The sequence below is a fragment of the Arachis ipaensis genome, chromosome B4 (genome assembly GCF_059453495.1).
Source record: "Arachis ipaensis isolate K30076 ecotype BB chromosome B4, ASM5945349v1, whole genome shotgun sequence".
Classification (NCBI taxonomy): Eukaryota; Viridiplantae; Streptophyta; class Magnoliopsida; order Fabales; family Fabaceae; genus Arachis; species Arachis ipaensis.
This window is the reverse complement of record NC_142439.1, coordinates 146,902,999-146,920,223: the sequence shown is the minus strand read 5'-3', so window position 1 is coordinate 146,920,223 and position 17,225 is coordinate 146,902,999. Positions and strand designations below refer to the sequence as shown.

At 37.5% G+C, this 17,225-nt stretch overlaps 2 protein-coding genes and 2 pseudogenes across 2 annotated transcripts; 2 read left to right on the top strand and 2 right to left on the bottom strand.

Annotated features, from left to right (window-relative positions):
• Nucleotides 1–2,936: 2,936 nt before the first annotated feature.
• On the top strand, nucleotides 2,937–3,782 carry LOC148569594 (uncharacterized; annotated as a pseudogene).
• A 342-nt stretch (nucleotides 3,783–4,124) lies between these two features.
• Nucleotides 4,125–6,788, bottom strand: LOC148569593 (uncharacterized; annotated as a pseudogene).
• Nucleotides 6,789–9,949: 3,161 nt separating this feature from the next.
• LOC107635630 (small nuclear ribonucleoprotein SmD1a) lies at nucleotides 9,950–11,453 on the top strand. The gene is made up of 4 exons (XM_016339152.3): nucleotides 9,950–10,133; nucleotides 10,232–10,308; nucleotides 10,735–10,926; nucleotides 11,039–11,453. Exons 1-4 carry the CDS (start codon nucleotides 10,120–10,122, stop codon nucleotides 11,098–11,100), a joined length of 345 nt encoding a protein of 114 aa, XP_016194638.1. The 5' UTR covers nucleotides 9,950–10,119; the 3' UTR covers nucleotides 11,101–11,453.
• On the bottom strand, nucleotides 11,444–12,409 carry LOC107635629 (triphosphate tunnel metalloenzyme 3-like). Its single transcript, XM_016339151.3, has 2 exons — nucleotides 12,080–12,409; nucleotides 11,444–11,966 (listed from the first exon to the last, which is right to left on the bottom strand). Exons 1-2 carry the CDS (start codon nucleotides 12,297–12,299, stop codon nucleotides 11,578–11,580), a joined length of 609 nt encoding a protein of 202 aa, XP_016194637.1. The 5' UTR covers nucleotides 12,300–12,409; the 3' UTR covers nucleotides 11,444–11,577.
• Between the last annotated feature and the right edge of the window lie 4,816 nt (nucleotides 12,410–17,225).

Below are 17,225 nucleotides of genomic sequence, written 5' to 3'. Positions count from 1 at the left end.
TGTTTATTTTATTGTTAGGTTTAGTTTTAGTTTCGGTTTGTCGCGTGTGGATTTACGCGCCAAACAATAATTGTCTTCTTCGCGTATTTCCCGCCATCAATATATTTTTATTTTTATTTCTATTTATTTTGGTGTTGACTGTTGACTGCACATTTTGTTTGTGCCGCCAAAGTGCTAACCCTAATTATTATTCCTTATATTTTTTTTCGTGAATTTAATTTTGATGCGTTATTAGTGTAAAGTAATTTTACATATATATTCAATTATGTAATATTATATTAATAAAAATAATTATTTTTTATATTAATTATGTGAATGGTCAATTAGTCAGTTAAAAAACGAATATAATTATAGATTGTATTAAGTATCAATACATTAAAATTGAATTCATCTTTCAATACAATAAATTAAGTATCAATTTATTGCAAATTATAATTCAATTAAAGGGCAAAATACTATAATAAGCCAACATCAATCCAAATTTACCTATATGAGCCAAAATGAAAATCGATACAGCAATAAGCCAGATCATATTTTTATGTAATTCGAACCAGGCTAGTTCGAACTTCATCTTCAAATAAATCGAACCAGAGCAGTTCGAATTTCAAATAAAAAATTGAAAGTAAATCGAACCAGCTTGGTTCGAACTAGGAATGCAAGTAATTCGAACCACTCCAGTTCGAATTATGGGTAAATGAGGTCATCATGTAATTCGAACCACTCTGATTCGAATTACTAGTGATTGGCCTATATAAGGAGTTCGAATCAGCCTCATTCGAACCATTCTCACCTTCCTCTGCCCCACCAAATCTCAGAGAAAACGACCCAGATTCTCTCCGAGAAAGACCTGAACGGAATACTCTGCTCATGGGGGACGATCCGGCACGGTTATATCGCTTGGACGGAGTCGCCCATATAGCTGGGGTCATCAACGAAGAGGTTAGTACGGAAATAACTTTGTTTTACCGGTACATGTGAGTTAGTGGTTTGGCATGCGGGTTAGATGTTGGTTTAGTTGGTGGTTTATTTTAGTGGTTTATGTTAGTGATTTCTATTAATGGTTTATGTTAGTGGTTTTTGTTAGTGGTTTATGTTGGTGGTTTATCTTAGTGGTTTATCTTAGTGGTTTATGTTAGTGGTTTATCTTAGTGGTTTATGTATGTGGTTTATGTAAGCGGTTTACGTTAACGGTTTACGTTAGTGGTTTATGTTAGTGGTTTATGTAAGCGGTTTAGTTGTGGTTTTATAATGTTAGATCTTTCATGTCAGTAGCCTATGGTGGTTTCTAATTTAAGTTTCTTATGCAAATGGTTCTCGTTCTTGGATTTTTAAGCGGCTATACATAGTAAGATTTTTTGGTTTATCAATTATCGTGTTGATTATGTTTGTCACCGTTAATTAAGCTGGTTCTAATAATGCGATTCATTTCTTCTTCAACCTCAGCGATGCATCAGGAGCATGCGACGGCAGCAGGGCATGGTCCTGGATGACAGATACGTTCCGTACCTGCAGATGGCTAGTCTTTACCATCTTGCAAGGCTGAACGATAGATGGTTCCGGTTGGACGAGGCCCTTGTCAGTGCGTTTGTTAAGCGATGGCGTCCGGAGATGCACACGTTTCATATGCCGTTCGGAGAGTGCATGATCACACTGCAGGACGTGGCATACCAGCTGGGTTTGCCAGTGGACGGGCGTTACGTCAGCAGCTGCCTATCAGAGTTCCATATATACATCGAGGGTGGCCGTCCAGCCTGGGTTTGGTTCGAGGAGTCGCTTGGAGTGGTACCTCCTCCTAGCCAGGTTCAGAAGTACGCGGTCAACTGCAGCTGGTTTCAGGAAACGTTTGGTGAGTGCCCGGAGGGAGCTGATGAGGATACTGTGCGTCGTTATGCCCGTGCGTACATCATGATGTTGTTGGGCACGCAGCTTTTTGCGGATAAGTTGGGCAACCGCGTTCACATCAGATGGCTTCCGTTTGTAGCTAGGCTGGAGGAGATGGGGACCTACAGCTGGGGTTCTGCAGCACTGGCATGGTTGTACCGGTGCATGTGCCGTGTGGCGAACAGAAATGTTATCAAGCTAGCGGGCCCACTTCAGCTACTTCAGTCATGGATTTTCTGGCGATTTCCTCGGTTTAGGCCTGCAGGATTTAAGACGTTCAGCTGGCCATTGGCCTCGAGGTACTTTACTAATCTTTGTCTATTTCAATTTACTACACATAACCGCGTGTTCATTCATAATGTATTGGATACCCTAAGCACACATATAAGTAGCGGTAACACATGTGCATGTTGCAGGTGGTCAGGTTACATCCCTTCCAGTAGCGAGAAGGGTCCTAGAGTTCAGACGTGGAGGCTCTGGATAGACCGGTTGCAGGATAGAGAGGTCAGTATGTTACTTAATAAGTTTTTTCATTTAACCACGATTTACGAGTTGGGATCACGAGTTGCCCTGACATTGTATCGTTCTGGGTGCAGTTTATCTGGATGCCATACAGTAGCCCCGACGTACTTCAGGTCGTGCATCCCGAGGTTTTGGAGCCTCGGCATATGGTGCTGTGGCGGTCTGTTACATCGCTTATCTACTTTGCCGTCATAGAGTGGCATCAGGTAGACAGGGTTCTTCCGCAGTTTGGAGGGGTGCAGCCCCGTCCACAGGCCGCCCTGAACATCGACTTTCTGATGTCGAAGGACGGCAGAGGCGGCGATCGATGGTTCCCGTCCCATTTGCAGAAGTGGCATTAGTATTGGGACGACCGTACGGAGAGCGTGCTGAGATTCGATGTTGTTGCTGACCCTGGTCCGTCGCATCAGTTCTTGGATTGGTGGAGTCAGCACGGGAAGAGGTTTTTGTCTCCGGATCCGCAGTTGGGCGATCCGAGAGCTGTCACTATTCCTGTTGAGGCCTCACAGCGGGGAGCTAGGCGAGTACCTGAGATGGATCGGCCTGACGACGTGCCGGACAGGAGGCGGGTTGATAGGAGAGCTCGCGTGGGAAAACGTCGTAGCCAGCGTGACTGGGGGTGGCTTGAGCGTGCTATGGAGGCTGGCGACGAGGCCGGCCCCGCTGGGGGTCGACGACGACATCATCCTGGCAGAGGTAGAGGGCGTGCTGCGGTTCATGCCGCTGCACCTGACCCTGAGGACGATGACGATGATCAGCATGGGCCCGAGGGCGGAGATGGTGCAGGGGCGGCTTCAGTTGCTGGTGGTAGTACCCAGGATGGGGTGCACGGAGGTGAGTGGTATGGCTCAGGGATGGGTGACGGGGCTGAGCCTAGTGACGCTGGACTTGGGTCCGGTCCTTTTGGACATTACTTTGTTGGAGTACCCACCGACGACCAGCCTCAGCAGGACGGTACTCCATGGGTTATTCCCGGATCACAGTGGCAGGACTTCCTTGGGGCAGATACGCTTGATGCGGACTTCGGCAGTCCACGGTTTCTAGCAGAGATTTCGGCTATCATGCAGGAGGACGAGCCGGGCAGGAGGCGTCCTCAGACCCCTGGCACGCAGGCACCCTTAGATGTTGATCTGAACGAGCCTGCTACGACACCTGTTGGTGACCATTTTGGTTTGGGAGGTACCCCACATTCCGCTTACACCGCTGCATCATAGTCTGTCGCCGGGCCGTCTGCCGCACCTGTCCATTTTACGCCACCCGCACAGCCTGCCCCGCATGAGGACGCAGATGAGATAGAGGATGAGGAGCCGTTTATCCGCAGAGGTCAGAGGCCACGGGTTCCCCGTCGTTGTGGGACAGGCTCCCACTTGTTTAGATGATTTACATTTCATGTATTTTGGATGTTAGGGTTCACTCATGTACCAGACCGATGTGGATTACTGTTGTTACTTTAGAGCTATTTTTCCTTGTTGTTTCCTCATCTTATTGTACTTAAAAATCTGGTATTTACCTAGTGGATTAGTGACTATGTATTATCATTGAATCATATAACACTTTAGTTATCAACTTTTGCAGTCATGGGATTTCTAGCTATATTCAAATTCAAATGCAACTTTTTCATTACTAGAAGGTAAAAAGATAAACAGATTACATAAGTCATCTTACATAACACGTAACAGGAAAAATAAAATCAATAAATACTAACAATAACAAGATCGCTACTACTGGCCCCCCGTGTGAGACGGTCCTCCAAGCTGTGGGCAACTCCTGCGGGTGTGTCCGGGTTGGCGACAAAGGCCACACCTCTTTGGCCGATTCGGATCTGCCTCGTCCATATTCGTCCGTATCCTAGTGGATCTCGGACGACCCTCTCTTGCACGCCTCTTGGCGGGGTCCGGGATCACGGTTGGCCCGTCGTAAGGTGGCCAGAATCCCTCCGTTATCGGCGGTGTGAATCCCATCTGGTACACACGGAACACTGAACTAATCTGATACATGCTGTGAACATAAGAGGACCAGGTAACCCGTGAGTAGGCGCAGCATGCAAGTGCGTGCTGGCACGGGAAATGAAGTGCCTGGAAGTACCCGCAGTCACAGGTCCGGGACGCAAGCGATACTCTGTAGGTACCCAATGAGAAAGAGCCCGTCGGAGTGGTCTCGGCTACGGTGAACTCGGAGTTATGCCGGTCATACAAAGTCACCGTGAATCACCGCGAATTCTTCAAGTTGGCCTCTATACACTTCACCAAGTACTGACTGAATTGCTGTCCGGTTCCCATCTGGGCCTCAGCCTCTCTACCCTTGCGAACAAAGAGTTCCGCAAGCCTTCCATATGTTGCCTTCACCAAAGAGCATACAGGGAGGTTTCTGACACCCTTTAGGATTGAGTTCACACACTCCGAGATATTCGTCGTCATGTGACCGAATCTCCGTCCCTCATCACGATGCTGAGTCCATAAGGAATAATCAATCTGGTTCGCCCACTCACACATCGCCGGGTCTTCAGACCGAAGAATATCAAACCAGTAATCAAACTCAACCTCGGTCTTGGCATATGCGGCATTCACTAGAAGCCTACGTGCATCCTTGCCCTTGAAGGTAAGGGCAAAATTAGCCGCTACGTGTCGAATGCAGAATGCACGGTATGCAGATGGAGGTAACCAACCTCCGTCCGGAGCCTCAAGCGCAGCCTTTATGCCGTTATGCCTGTCCGATATAACCAGAAGACCGGGCTGCGGTGTCACGTGCTGTCTAAGGTGGGAGAGAAAGAATGACCAAGACTCTGCATTCTCACCTTCTACTAGTGCGAATGCAACGGGTAGAATGTTGGAGTTCCCGTCCTGTGCAATCGCGATGAGCAAAGTACCCCCGTACTTCCCATACAGATGGGTCCCGTCAATGCTAACTAAGGGCTTGCAATGGCGAAATGCCTGGATGAGCGGTGGAAACGTCCAGAAAAGTATGTGGAAAAAAGCTTGAGACTCGTCTACTTGTCCACTAACTCGAACGGGGCTCGTCCGTAGGATTGCAACAGTACCGGGCATCGTCAACTGGACTCCCAAAACCCACCTGGGGAGCTCGTTGTATGACTCATCCCAGTCACCGTATACGAGGGCAATTGCCTTCTGCTTCGCCATCCAGACCCTCCTGTAAGTCGGCCTAAACCCGAAGTGTGCTGCCGTGGCATTTAGAAGCACCTTGATGCTGACGGATGCATCAGCCCTAACCATTGGCATAACGAACGCGGAAATCACATGATAATCCAAGCTCCTGTGGTCACTCGAGATGGAGGTCGCAAGACAAGTGTGAGGTCCATTGTACCGCTTGACCTCCCAAATGCCCTTGCGCTTCCGCAGACTCAGTCGAATCAACCATGTGCACCCATTCCCAAACTCAGAACACTTGCCCACATAACGGCGATGATCAGACTCCACAACCTTGTACTGTACCCCTCGCCGGATGCTGTAAGTCTTCACACTTAACAGGGCCTCGTCTTTATCCTGAAATTGCTGACCAACCTGGAACTCTGTCAAACCAGCAGTCCCTTCAGCATCTCTAGCTCCGAATCCAACAGAGTGCCCTGAAACACCCTCTTGCCTCATGGCATCTAGGTCCAAAGAGGAAAAATGTGGTGGATACTGCTGTGTGCCAGAACTAGAACCACCGACTACCAATGCAGGCTCAGTCGCTCCAACCTCGTCGCCGCTGTCATCCTCAATCATATCCGGCTCGACGTCGTCCTCCTCTACATCACCCAACACTCCGTCTCCGACGCCAACCGGTGGAACTCCCTGTAAAGCGTTCGGCAGAATATCAACTGATCCTACCACGTCGCCTACTCCATCATTCAGATCAACAGCAAAAGACGGGGAGGCGACTGGTTCGACCGCTGGCTCGTACACAGGGACGGACGAAGAAGCAATGGCAGGCCTGGAACTCGAACCGGCTGCCGCTGCTTCAGTGGTGGCATTCCGGTTCGAACCCCCTGAGCTGGATACCACATCAACCAACTTTGCCAACAACTCTGGTGTCCTCACCTCGGGAAACTGCCTCCGACATAGAAACATGACTTGCAGGTCCTCATCACTACCAATCGTGAAGCAATCATACTTCACCGTATCCTGCAAGACAGTGATTGGAATGCGATAGAAAAACTTCTTCACTCGCTTCGCACTTTCCAGACCAAGTTTCATCAGCACAGATCTAACAAGATCATCATAGCTCGTCGTTGGTTTCACGACAATACAGAGAGGATTCTTATCTGTAAACTTCACACCGGAGCGAGTTTTCCTCTTAATGGATCCTCTATGGTGAACCAAAACCACAAAACTCTCCTCACTAGCCATATTACACCCTCTATGAGAGCAACTCACGTTTAGAACCATATATATACTGCACTGTCTACCACTAAATCGAACCGGACTGGTTCGAATTCAGTTTGTGTAATTCGAACCAGCCTGGTTCGAATTACTTGATGCAGCGTCTCCCCATATAATTCGAACCAGCTTGGTTCGAATTATGTGCTACGTTTTCCTCCCAAGTAATTCGAACCACCCTGGTTCGATTTACTTGAATGAATTTCTCTCTTAGTAATTCGAACCACCCTGGTTCGAATTACTCATGAATAGAGTTCGAACCACACTGGTTCGAATTATATAAATATAGGGTTTGGCTCATTGCAGAAACGAATTTCACTTTGGCTCATTTAGGTAATTTGCAACTTCCCTTGGTTTATTCTAGTTTTTTGCCCTCAATTAAAATTTGTTGATACTTGATAGTTAATAGATTGATATATACACAAAATAAAATTTAAAAATCTAATATTTATTTAAATGAAGGAATAAATTTATCACTCGATTAATTTAAATTAATTTGTAAAATAACTAATACAAATTAAGATACTTAAAAAAAATTAGGAATATAAAGCTCAGATGTCAATTATTAGTAGATATAATTGTCCAATAAGAAAAAGATTATCAAAATTATTTGATATTTAAAGAAAATCAGCTAAAAACAGTCATAATTTACCTTATTTAATATTTATTAATTATTATGACAATTAATTAATTGCTATTTTTTTTTGTCTAACCAGCATTACCCAAAGATTATATGGGTTATGAGAAGTAGTGGTGACCTTTCCTTCTTTTATAACATTACACTATGATTCAGATAATATTAAAAATTCATAGACATTTTGTTTCCCCATGTATTTGTCTTTACTTGGTTTATAAAACTACTCCGAATTGTATAATATATGCAACAATATTATATAGTTCCTTATGAATACTAATGACCCCAATCACTCCATTCAAATCCAAATTGGAATTCAAAGAAGTTCTAGGCATATATCCATGTTGATTAAGGCCAAAATTTTTTAGAAAGAAAAAAAAAATGGATCATATGCGTCTAAATCAATGTTATACATATGTAAGATTCAATGTCCCTCGTATATAATTACATATAATCTACTTAAAGAAAAGCAAGATTGATTAGATAACATAGACAAAAATATAGTAGCTATAAATGACCCATGAGTCCATGACATTTTCACTTGAATGGATGTTCTATTTAAAAGGAACAGGTAGAGAAGAACACTTTACTACTATACTTCCGATCCTTAATTATGTTAATTACATGATTTTGAATTTAATCAATTTGGATTAGTAGAGTTATCAGTTCATTTTCATTCGCTTAAGTAAATATTGGAGATATTGATTAGCAATAGATCCTTAAATAAAATTTAGATCTACGACAGATTAATTTTTGACTTGTCGAGTTAAGAGAGAGGATGAATAACTATTATTGTAAAGCCAGAATTTGTCTTATTTAACATTAATTAATTATCGCAACAATTAATGAATGCTAAATATGGCAAGTTATGACTGTTTTTGGCTGATTTTCTTTGGTTACCAAACATTTCCTATTGTAAAATAGCTAGTTCTATTAGCAATAAGATGGACATTTTTCAATAATTCCACTCCTTCCAATAATTCTTTAACTTTATAATGACCAATTTGATTGTGTTCTGTGTAAATGAAGTTTGAATTCAATTTATCCCTCTCATTATGGATCTTAATTATTAACATTCTAAGAATAATTAGTACTATGTGGGACCTTTTAAGAAATGGTGCATGCGAGGCCATTATATTATGTTGGATAATTAAAATATTAATTTTTTTTATTGAGTGTTTTATAAAAATATGTAGCCTGGATTTTTGTTTTTATTGTGATGTTCATTTCCTTCATAGTTCCTCCCTATTTCTTGGTAAGAAACGTACACATATATTTGTTTAATTTTATAGTCAGCATCAAACACCGACCGAAGTATGAAGCAATTAACTCATTAAGTTGATTTTTCTATGCTATCTTAAGATTGCAACATCTTCATGGAATATGGAATAATAATAGGACAAATCTATGCTCAATAATCACTATCATCTTAATAATTCCTTAAATAATTTTTGTGCCACCCTAAGAAATTAAAAAGCCTTCATATTTGACTATTATTTTCGGAAAATCCTTCAACATGTTGGTTGCCGTCCATTTATATTTGAGTTTTTATTTTCTCCTCACTTCAATTTAGTTTCGTGTCACTATTTTTCATCTTTTTTTCTTTTTTAGGAAAATAGACTTAATATTAATTGATAAAATAATTTAATTAGATATAAGCGAGAGATTATATAAATTAATAAATAAGAACATAAAGCAACAGCCCATTGCCACCACAAAAGTTATTTATTATAGTAGAGAAGTCTAAAATTTTATAAGACTTTTGTTTAGATTTTAATTCATATATATTCAGAGTCTCGCACTTATTTAAATGGATAAGTAAGTTAATTAGTGATTAATCTAAGTTAATTATTTTTTTGGTCGAATAAATTGGACAATTTTTAATTATAGACATTACACACTACATATTTAATGGTTATGTCTATTATTAGGCTACGGTCAAAATTCAAATTTTTTTTGTAATCAGTAGATTGGACAACTCCCAATTCTAGGTATCCCAATAAATTGGACAACTCTCAATCATAGGTACACAACACACCCACACACTTCTCATACTTTTTATCACATTTTTTTTTCAATTGCAATCTCTAGAGTTTGAATCCTAAACCTTTGAAGTAGGGAGGGAGAGATATGCCATATGAGTTAAGACTGATTGACCTACTCAACCAAAGCTTTAGTTGCGGTTGGTATTTTTTTTTTTTTGGACATGGCCATGGGCCAGAGATCTGGCCCTGCCAAACAACTAGAACCCAATTCGTCCCATAACCTGACCCCGTTGATGCCCGACCCTAATAGTCTTGCATACTTGGACTCTTGGAGCATGCTATTTTTTGGGGACAATTATACATGCTGTTTTAAAAAATTGCCAGCCCTCCAAAATAAAAAATTGGGCTTGGAACATAGTCTTGTATGAATTTCGGATCCAGTTATGTATTGTACAAAAAAAAAAAAAGCGTATTGTGAAGATAATGTATTAAGATTCAGACGAGAATACCCTGAATGAAATTAAAAAGACAATTGTATCCCTAAATCCAAAACCCAAATCGAAAAGAAGCCGCTTCTGAAGATTTCAATTTTTCGCAGTTTGCCCTAATCTCTCTGGTCGCCTCCCAAAAGCTGATTAGCTGAAAGGAAAACGCCGCGCCACTGCCTGCAACCACCGTTCTCCGGCCGCCGCCCCTCACCACTCCCTATCTCACCTTCATCATGAAGCTCGTCAGGTCTCTCTCTCTCTCTCTCTCTCTCTCTCTTTTTCTTTTTTAAATTTTGAATTTTGAATTTTAGGGTTTTAGAACTTAATATGATGTTATTTGAGCAGGTTTTTAATGAAGTTAAACAATGAAACTGTGTCAATTGAGCTCAAGAATGGTACCATTGTTCATGGCACCATTACAGGTTGGTTTTTTTTCCTTCTTCATATTTTTGTTACTGAAAAAAATTGTTATCTTAACCTAATTCAGTGATTGCCAAATTCTTATTATAATGCTTTCATTAAAAGGTTATCAAACTCGAGAGTTCATTTGAATTCGTGTAGCTTAGGTAAATTTGAATAGTAAATTTGAACTCTTGAACTCTTAGTATGCTGACCTTGCTTGCAATTAAAGTATTAGATTTGGAGTAGTAGGAAGATATTTGATTTCTTGAAACTTGGTTGATTATTGGAAAATCTCTAAGCTTTTTTAGAATATAAGTTCTCTAATTTATGCTAAAATTAAGCTTATTATTAATGATTAGTAATGCTTATTATTGCCTATTGGCCGGTGTCGAATCTACTTTCCAGTGTCTGGAAAATCATGTTAATGGTGGGACATTTTGCCACAGGTGTTGATATTAGTATGAACACACATTTGAAAACAGTTAAAATGACTCTGAAAGGGAAAAATCCGGTGACTCTGGATCATCTCAGTGTGAGGGGTAACAACATCCGTTACTATATTCTTCCCGACAGCTTGAATCTCGAGACTTTGCTTGTTGAGGAGACACCTAGGGTCAAACCCAAGAAGCCAACTGCCGGTACTCTATATAGCTTTTCTCCAGAGTTCTTCATTCATGCTCTTTCGGTTGTTCTAATGGTATCCCTGTCGTAGTGAGTTATGGACTTAAAAAGTTTTTATTGCATTTGCAGGGAAGCCTTTGGGGAGAGGACGGGGACGCGGGCGTGGACGTGGTCGTGGTCGCGGCCGTTGAGTTGTGGTTCATAATTTTTGTGACATGTGGTTTGAAGCTATGTTTGGGAGGATTTCTGAGGTGGTGTTAGACCTTTAGGAACATCTGAGAAGCAGAATTGTTAGTCTGTTCCAACTGTTTTCTTGCAGAAGCTGATTTCTCTGATGTATCCTTAATTATGATTAGCTTATAACTACCGACTTAAGTTTGACCCAACATTTTAGCAATATTGATGTACTGTCCATGACTTAGTGATGATACAAAACATAGTAAATAGGCCCAAGAGAAAGCCTAATGCTCTTGAACTATTTGTGAGATATTTCCTGATTATTCAGATTCTTATGTTTAATACATGCACGGCATATATTTAAGAATGTGTGCTTTATAAATCAATGTAGTAGTGAATTGTTCAGTGTGCTGCATATATGATTCACAGAACAATGTTGTGTTTTAAAAACACCCTAATCATATCATGCATTCAACATACTAATTACTACCTCATTGAGGCAACTTCCTGGACTGAAAAATGGCAAACTTAGAAACATTAGAATATGAATATTGCACTCCATTCTCTTTGAGGAAGTCCTCAAGCAATTCCTTGTGCTTTTCAGGGTCAGCACTCTCACATTCCAACTCATAGTTTGTACCAAAGTCATAGTTGGTCTCATCCAGCTCCAGCTTCAACCCTCTCCACTCATGCACAGCCCTCAAGTTCCTAAACCCTCCCAAGCACACAACCCCACTTGCACCAAAACCATATTCATCTCTCACCCTCCTCAGTACCTTCGAATTGTCGACTGATAAGAGCCTCCATGGCTCGGCAATGCATGCTCGACCGAGCACAGGGTCAAATGGCTCCTCATGCTCCTCCATGCGGCTCACCCCACCTAGTAGGAATTATTGTTAGTACACACAAGAGTTAACTGCATGAATAAGTCTTCAATATCTGAAACTATAATAGAAAGAGGAGTAGTAATTAGTGTTTTCTCATCACCACTACCTGAGATCATAGGCTTGGCTTTGAGGGAAAGAACACAATTTTGATCCATGTCGTAGAACCGGACTCGGAGAACCGCAAGGTTGGAGGTGAGCTCTGAGTTTGTTCCATCAAAGAAGATGTTTTCTTGTATTAAAGTTTTGGTGTGAAATTGAGAGAGCAACTTGGAAAGCTTCTGGTGAGATGCTGAATCTTGTAGCCGAAGCTTAATCTCTACTTCCATTTGTAATTATAACCTTCTTAATCAAGCTTGACAGAGAATGAGTTGTTTCAAGTTTCCCAAGTTTATTCTGTGCCTCTTGAAATGGATAAGATTCATGCTAAACAACAATTTCCGTGAGACAAAAGTATAGTTCAAAAAACAACAAAACCAAACCAGGAGGTATATGCTTTTGCCTAAGACTTTTTTTTTTTTTTTTTCTCAAAATTTTAATTGGCGTTAATTTTTCACTACAAAAGAATTGCAATTACATGAAGATTATGTAAATCAAAATTATGTATACTAACAAAAATCATTTTTTTAACTCTTTTTTTTTCATGACACAATAAGATAAAGAGATATAAATATATTGTTATTCTTGTATTGAATGAAACACTGAAACAAATACACTTATCTCAATGAGACTATAGTTATATATAAACGTTGACCAAAAACATTTTTTACCCAAATAAGAAAAATAAAATATATTAAAAAATAATCTTCTCATCTTTGGCTCAAACTTATCATAATATATATGTTTTATTATAAACTCTTAAACATATTGTCCAGCCACATTACTACAAAACAATATTATACAGGTAACTTCTCGCCATAGCCTTTGGTGATGAGATATAACTAAGTTTGCCCCCTTATTAGTTGAAAATAATTAACATTACACAAATTTCAAGAAAATTGAATTGATTTCATAAAAGCTTATAAACTCTTTGATTTTTCCTCTCTCAATTTGACTTCATTAGTATATAAAAAAAAATGGATGGAAGAGAGAAAGGTGCCATAGCAGCACTAATAATTTTAATTGGTGCAATATTAACTTTTGCATGCTTCCCTTTTTTGCTAAGAAAACATCATCAAATAGTTTCATGGGGTGCACATGGTGTTGCTCTATTCATAGTCTTATTCTTTGCTCTATTCTCTTGTTGTGTTACTTGTGTTCCTCATTTCATCAAAAGGTTCAATAATAGGGGCAAGATTGCACCATCTACTTCTTCTTCTGATACTATTGTTGCTCATCATCATCATCAACAACAACAACAACATCAGCTTGTAGCCATGGTTTGATCTTTGATGCTTCATATCATCATCATCATAATGCATATAATTGCTCAAACTTTAATATTATGAAGCTAAGACTCATTCATGGTGTTAGAATATAATTAGCATCAATTAGTGTTATTTAGTATATCTGAATATTTATTATAGAAGATTACGTCTTTATTATTACGATTCTCTTAGTACCTATAAATATCCTTGGTGGAAACTCGGGTGCAGTCGACTTCACGTGAAGTTGATAGTTGAGAGCCGTTAGATGAAAATTTAGTCAAATCAGTCAAATCATTTAACGACTCTCAGCTATCAACTTCACATGAAGTCGACTGCAGCCGAGTTTCCACCAATATCCTTTCATATTGTATCATTCCAGACAACTTGAATAAACAACCTGAATACACTCAATAATATACAAATCATTTCTCCAGTCTAGTCTCTTGTTTCCAACACATGGTTTGTGTATTTGACTATTTGTGACTGAATAAGCTAAGCCATATGTATTATATATTTATATATCGTTATTGCTAAGTTTACTTATTTTTATGATGTAATTTTAAAAAATATATCTATATAGTATAGAGTTTAATTATGATATATTTCAAAATTATCATATATAGTTCATGATATATATGAGTTTTTTTTTTTTTGGGTGTATTATTCTTATTTTGGCCTTGGAGGAGTTTTATTGTCTTACCTCGTGCATTATTTGAACAAATTTTTTTTTTGGGTAAGAAGGAGCATGCCCAACCACTTGAACACGTGACCCTAAAAAAAAAAACTTTACTCATATCACTTTAGAGATAGAATTCTATGAAAAGATTAAGAATAAACTATTTTGTAGTCAACAATTAATTAACATTTTTATTTTTCCTTCTTAATTAATATCTTGATTATCCACTACTTTATTGATGACGAATTGTATATAAGTTCATCATTATTAGTTATCCAATTATTTATACATAATAGCTAATAACTAATGCATAAGTGACTAAATTCATCGGTCTAAACATGGTATAATTTAACTTGAAGTAAGCCTCAAATTCAAACTGTAAAATAATTAAGTGAGCGACAACATTAAAATTTAGATAGAAAAATATATTTAACATTGCAGTAATTATCATCGATTCGGATATAGTTACTTTTATTAAAATAATTCATATAAAATATATACTAAAATATAAAAAAAATATATTAAAAATATATAAATAATATATATAAATATAAAAGTATATAATGACTGATTCTTATATATACTGTCATATAGATGTTAAAATTGAATCTGTGATCAAATCAATAAAAGTATAAAATAAAAATTTAAAATACATATCTTTACTAACATTTTAATAAAAATTAAATTTCAAATTCTAAAAATAATTAATACAAAAATAAACATAAAATTTGTCAGTATTATTACATTAATATCTTAATTTGACATAATAAAAATAACAATATATAAATTATATCTAAAGAATAATTTTAAAATTTTAGTATTTTTTTATTTGACAAATATAAAGTTACATCCTAATTGGTTTTATTTTTATTTGCATTTTTCACAGAATTATTATTAGATGGCTTAAAAGAAAACATGTCATGCATGTTAAATTTGGTATAAACAAATGTAGCACCTGTCTAACCTAAAAAATAGAGCACTTAAAAAAAGAAAATTAGTAGTCACTCAAATTAAGAGAATACAATTTGGTATCATATATAACTGGCCTAAACTGTGTCATTTCAACTCTATATACAAATATTATAAATATTATACTCAACTCTTTAATAGGATATCAAGCCACATATACATACATAAACTAGTACTAGTATAATATATACATAACTTTTCATCCAAACCTTTGGTGAAATGAAATACTAATATACTAATATACTTACCCCTCAATGGTAGCCAAAAGTTATATATAATAAAGATGTAATGTTATAGTTTTAATTGAACAAATCTTCATTAATTTAATTTTAATTTCACCAATCAACATTATAAAACATATATTATGAATGCAGTCCCAAGGTCACACACACACACAAACACATATTTATATAAACAGATATGTGTGTATTCTCATCATTTTCTGCCAAAGATAAGAACAACAATAATTTCTTCTCCATTCTTTTCCTTCTAGAGGGGAAAAAAAAAGAAAAAAAAAAAGAGAGAGAGAAAGAAGAGTAGTGATGTTGAATAGCAGAGGAAAATCAGCAATTCTAGCAGTGTTACTTTTCTTCAGTACGATCTTGTCATGTTTATGTCTAATCCTAGTGTTCCATTTCATAAAGGAATTGGTAGCTACAACAAAGAACAAAGCTAGCACTAGTACTAGTAATTATATTAATAATAGGAATCATAATAAGCAGCAACAAGAAATTCTTTGGGCAGGGTTTAGCTTTGCTTTGATCATAGTTTTTGCATTTACTTTTGTTGTGATTGCCATATTTTCTGGTTGTGGTATGATTCAAGAAATTGATACTTGTAACAACAAGATTGCACCTGCACCCATCACCGATCATGATCATCACCATCATCCACCCACTGTTTAGCATATATATAACACTTTATTTATGCAAATTATTATTATTATTATTATTAATTCATGGGCCTATTATCAAAATTCTTGTCATTCTTACTGATTCTACAATGCAGAATTAGTTATTTTGCTACTTATTTTTAATTTGTTGAACTTTTTTCTCCAAAATATGAGTAAATGAGGCTAAAAATTTTTTATATGGAAGCAAAATGAATAATATACTTTAACATGATAATTTTTGGTATTTTTTAAAATTATGGGAGTACTAAAAAGTTGAAAAAAATTTAGAATACACAAATCGCATGACTTGTGGTTGGACAAATATGAATTTCGGAAGCTAGAAAACGGACCCTCCGAGTTGTTTGTTGTTGTCAATTTTTTTATGAAATGGAATATCAAACGCAATTTGGACCGTCCGCTTTATTGATGGAGAACTCGCATGGTCCGAATTCTGTTTCACTGATACCACATGGCTGTAAAGCACCTGTATTCTCCAGTCCAACACCACTTTTACTTCCATATTCAAATTAAAAAGTGAGTAAACGAAGCTTGTTCTTATAGTATATATGAAACCTAATCTCTGACCCTGAGTTTCTCTAAATAATGTTGGTTGCACATATATATATTATATCACAAAATATGAGAATTGAAGAAACATTTAATTTATCATGAACTAACTAGTGATTTTAAGTACACATTCATCAAGTTTTTTTTTTTTTGGTAATGCATTTCATCATTTATGTTTTATACAAGTCCATTGGATTCATAAATAACACATCTATATATATTACAGATTTACAGTTTTTTTTTCCCTTTCTTGGATACATAGAGAAATATAGTTTCAATATGATATGAACAAAACTAACTTTCAATATTGGTGCAATTTTAGCCAATGAGTAATAACTCAAATGACATAGTCTCCCCATACTCAATTAAGAGGTTGCGGGTTCGAGTCTCATATCTTTGGTAAAAAAAAAAAAATATTGGTGCAATTTTATCCGTATATGTCCATTTAATAAAACTGTTCCAAATATATAAATTATGTATATGCAAAAGAAATTATTCTTTATTCAAATTGCTTGAAATTAAACCAAACTATAATTAAACCTTTCATTCTTGCATCCATGAAATTAAAATAGCAAGCAATGTATGAATAGAAAATAAAATAAAGAAAGAGTTAGTTTCAGTAATTGTTAAATAAAAGCTCATTAATTTTGATTTCCAAGTTTCGCATACATTAATTTTTTTTGCATGTTTATACAAGGCTAAGGCAAATTAAACTACAAAACAAAATCAAAGCATAATAATAATAAGGAAATTAAATTAATGAAAGATGATTAATTATTAATAA

Bases quoted from the DNA above. Each gene is read 5' to 3' on its own strand.
- LOC107635630 (XM_016339152.3), top strand. The intron at 10,309-10,734 runs GTTGGTTTTTTT...ATTTTGCCACAG, and splicing joins TGTTCATGGCACCATTACAG to GTGTTGATATTAGTATGAAC. The intron at 10,927-11,038 runs GTACTCTATATA...TTGCATTTGCAG, and splicing joins ACCCAAGAAGCCAACTGCCG to GGAAGCCTTTGGGGAGAGGA.
- LOC107635629 (XM_016339151.3), bottom strand. From the start codon at position 12,299: ATGGAAGTAGAGATTAAGCTTCGGCTACAAGATTCAGCATCTCACCAG. The intron at 11,967-12,079 runs GTAGTGGTGATG...AATTCCTACTAG, and splicing joins AGCCAAGCCTATGATCTCAG to GTGGGGTGAGCCGCATGGAG.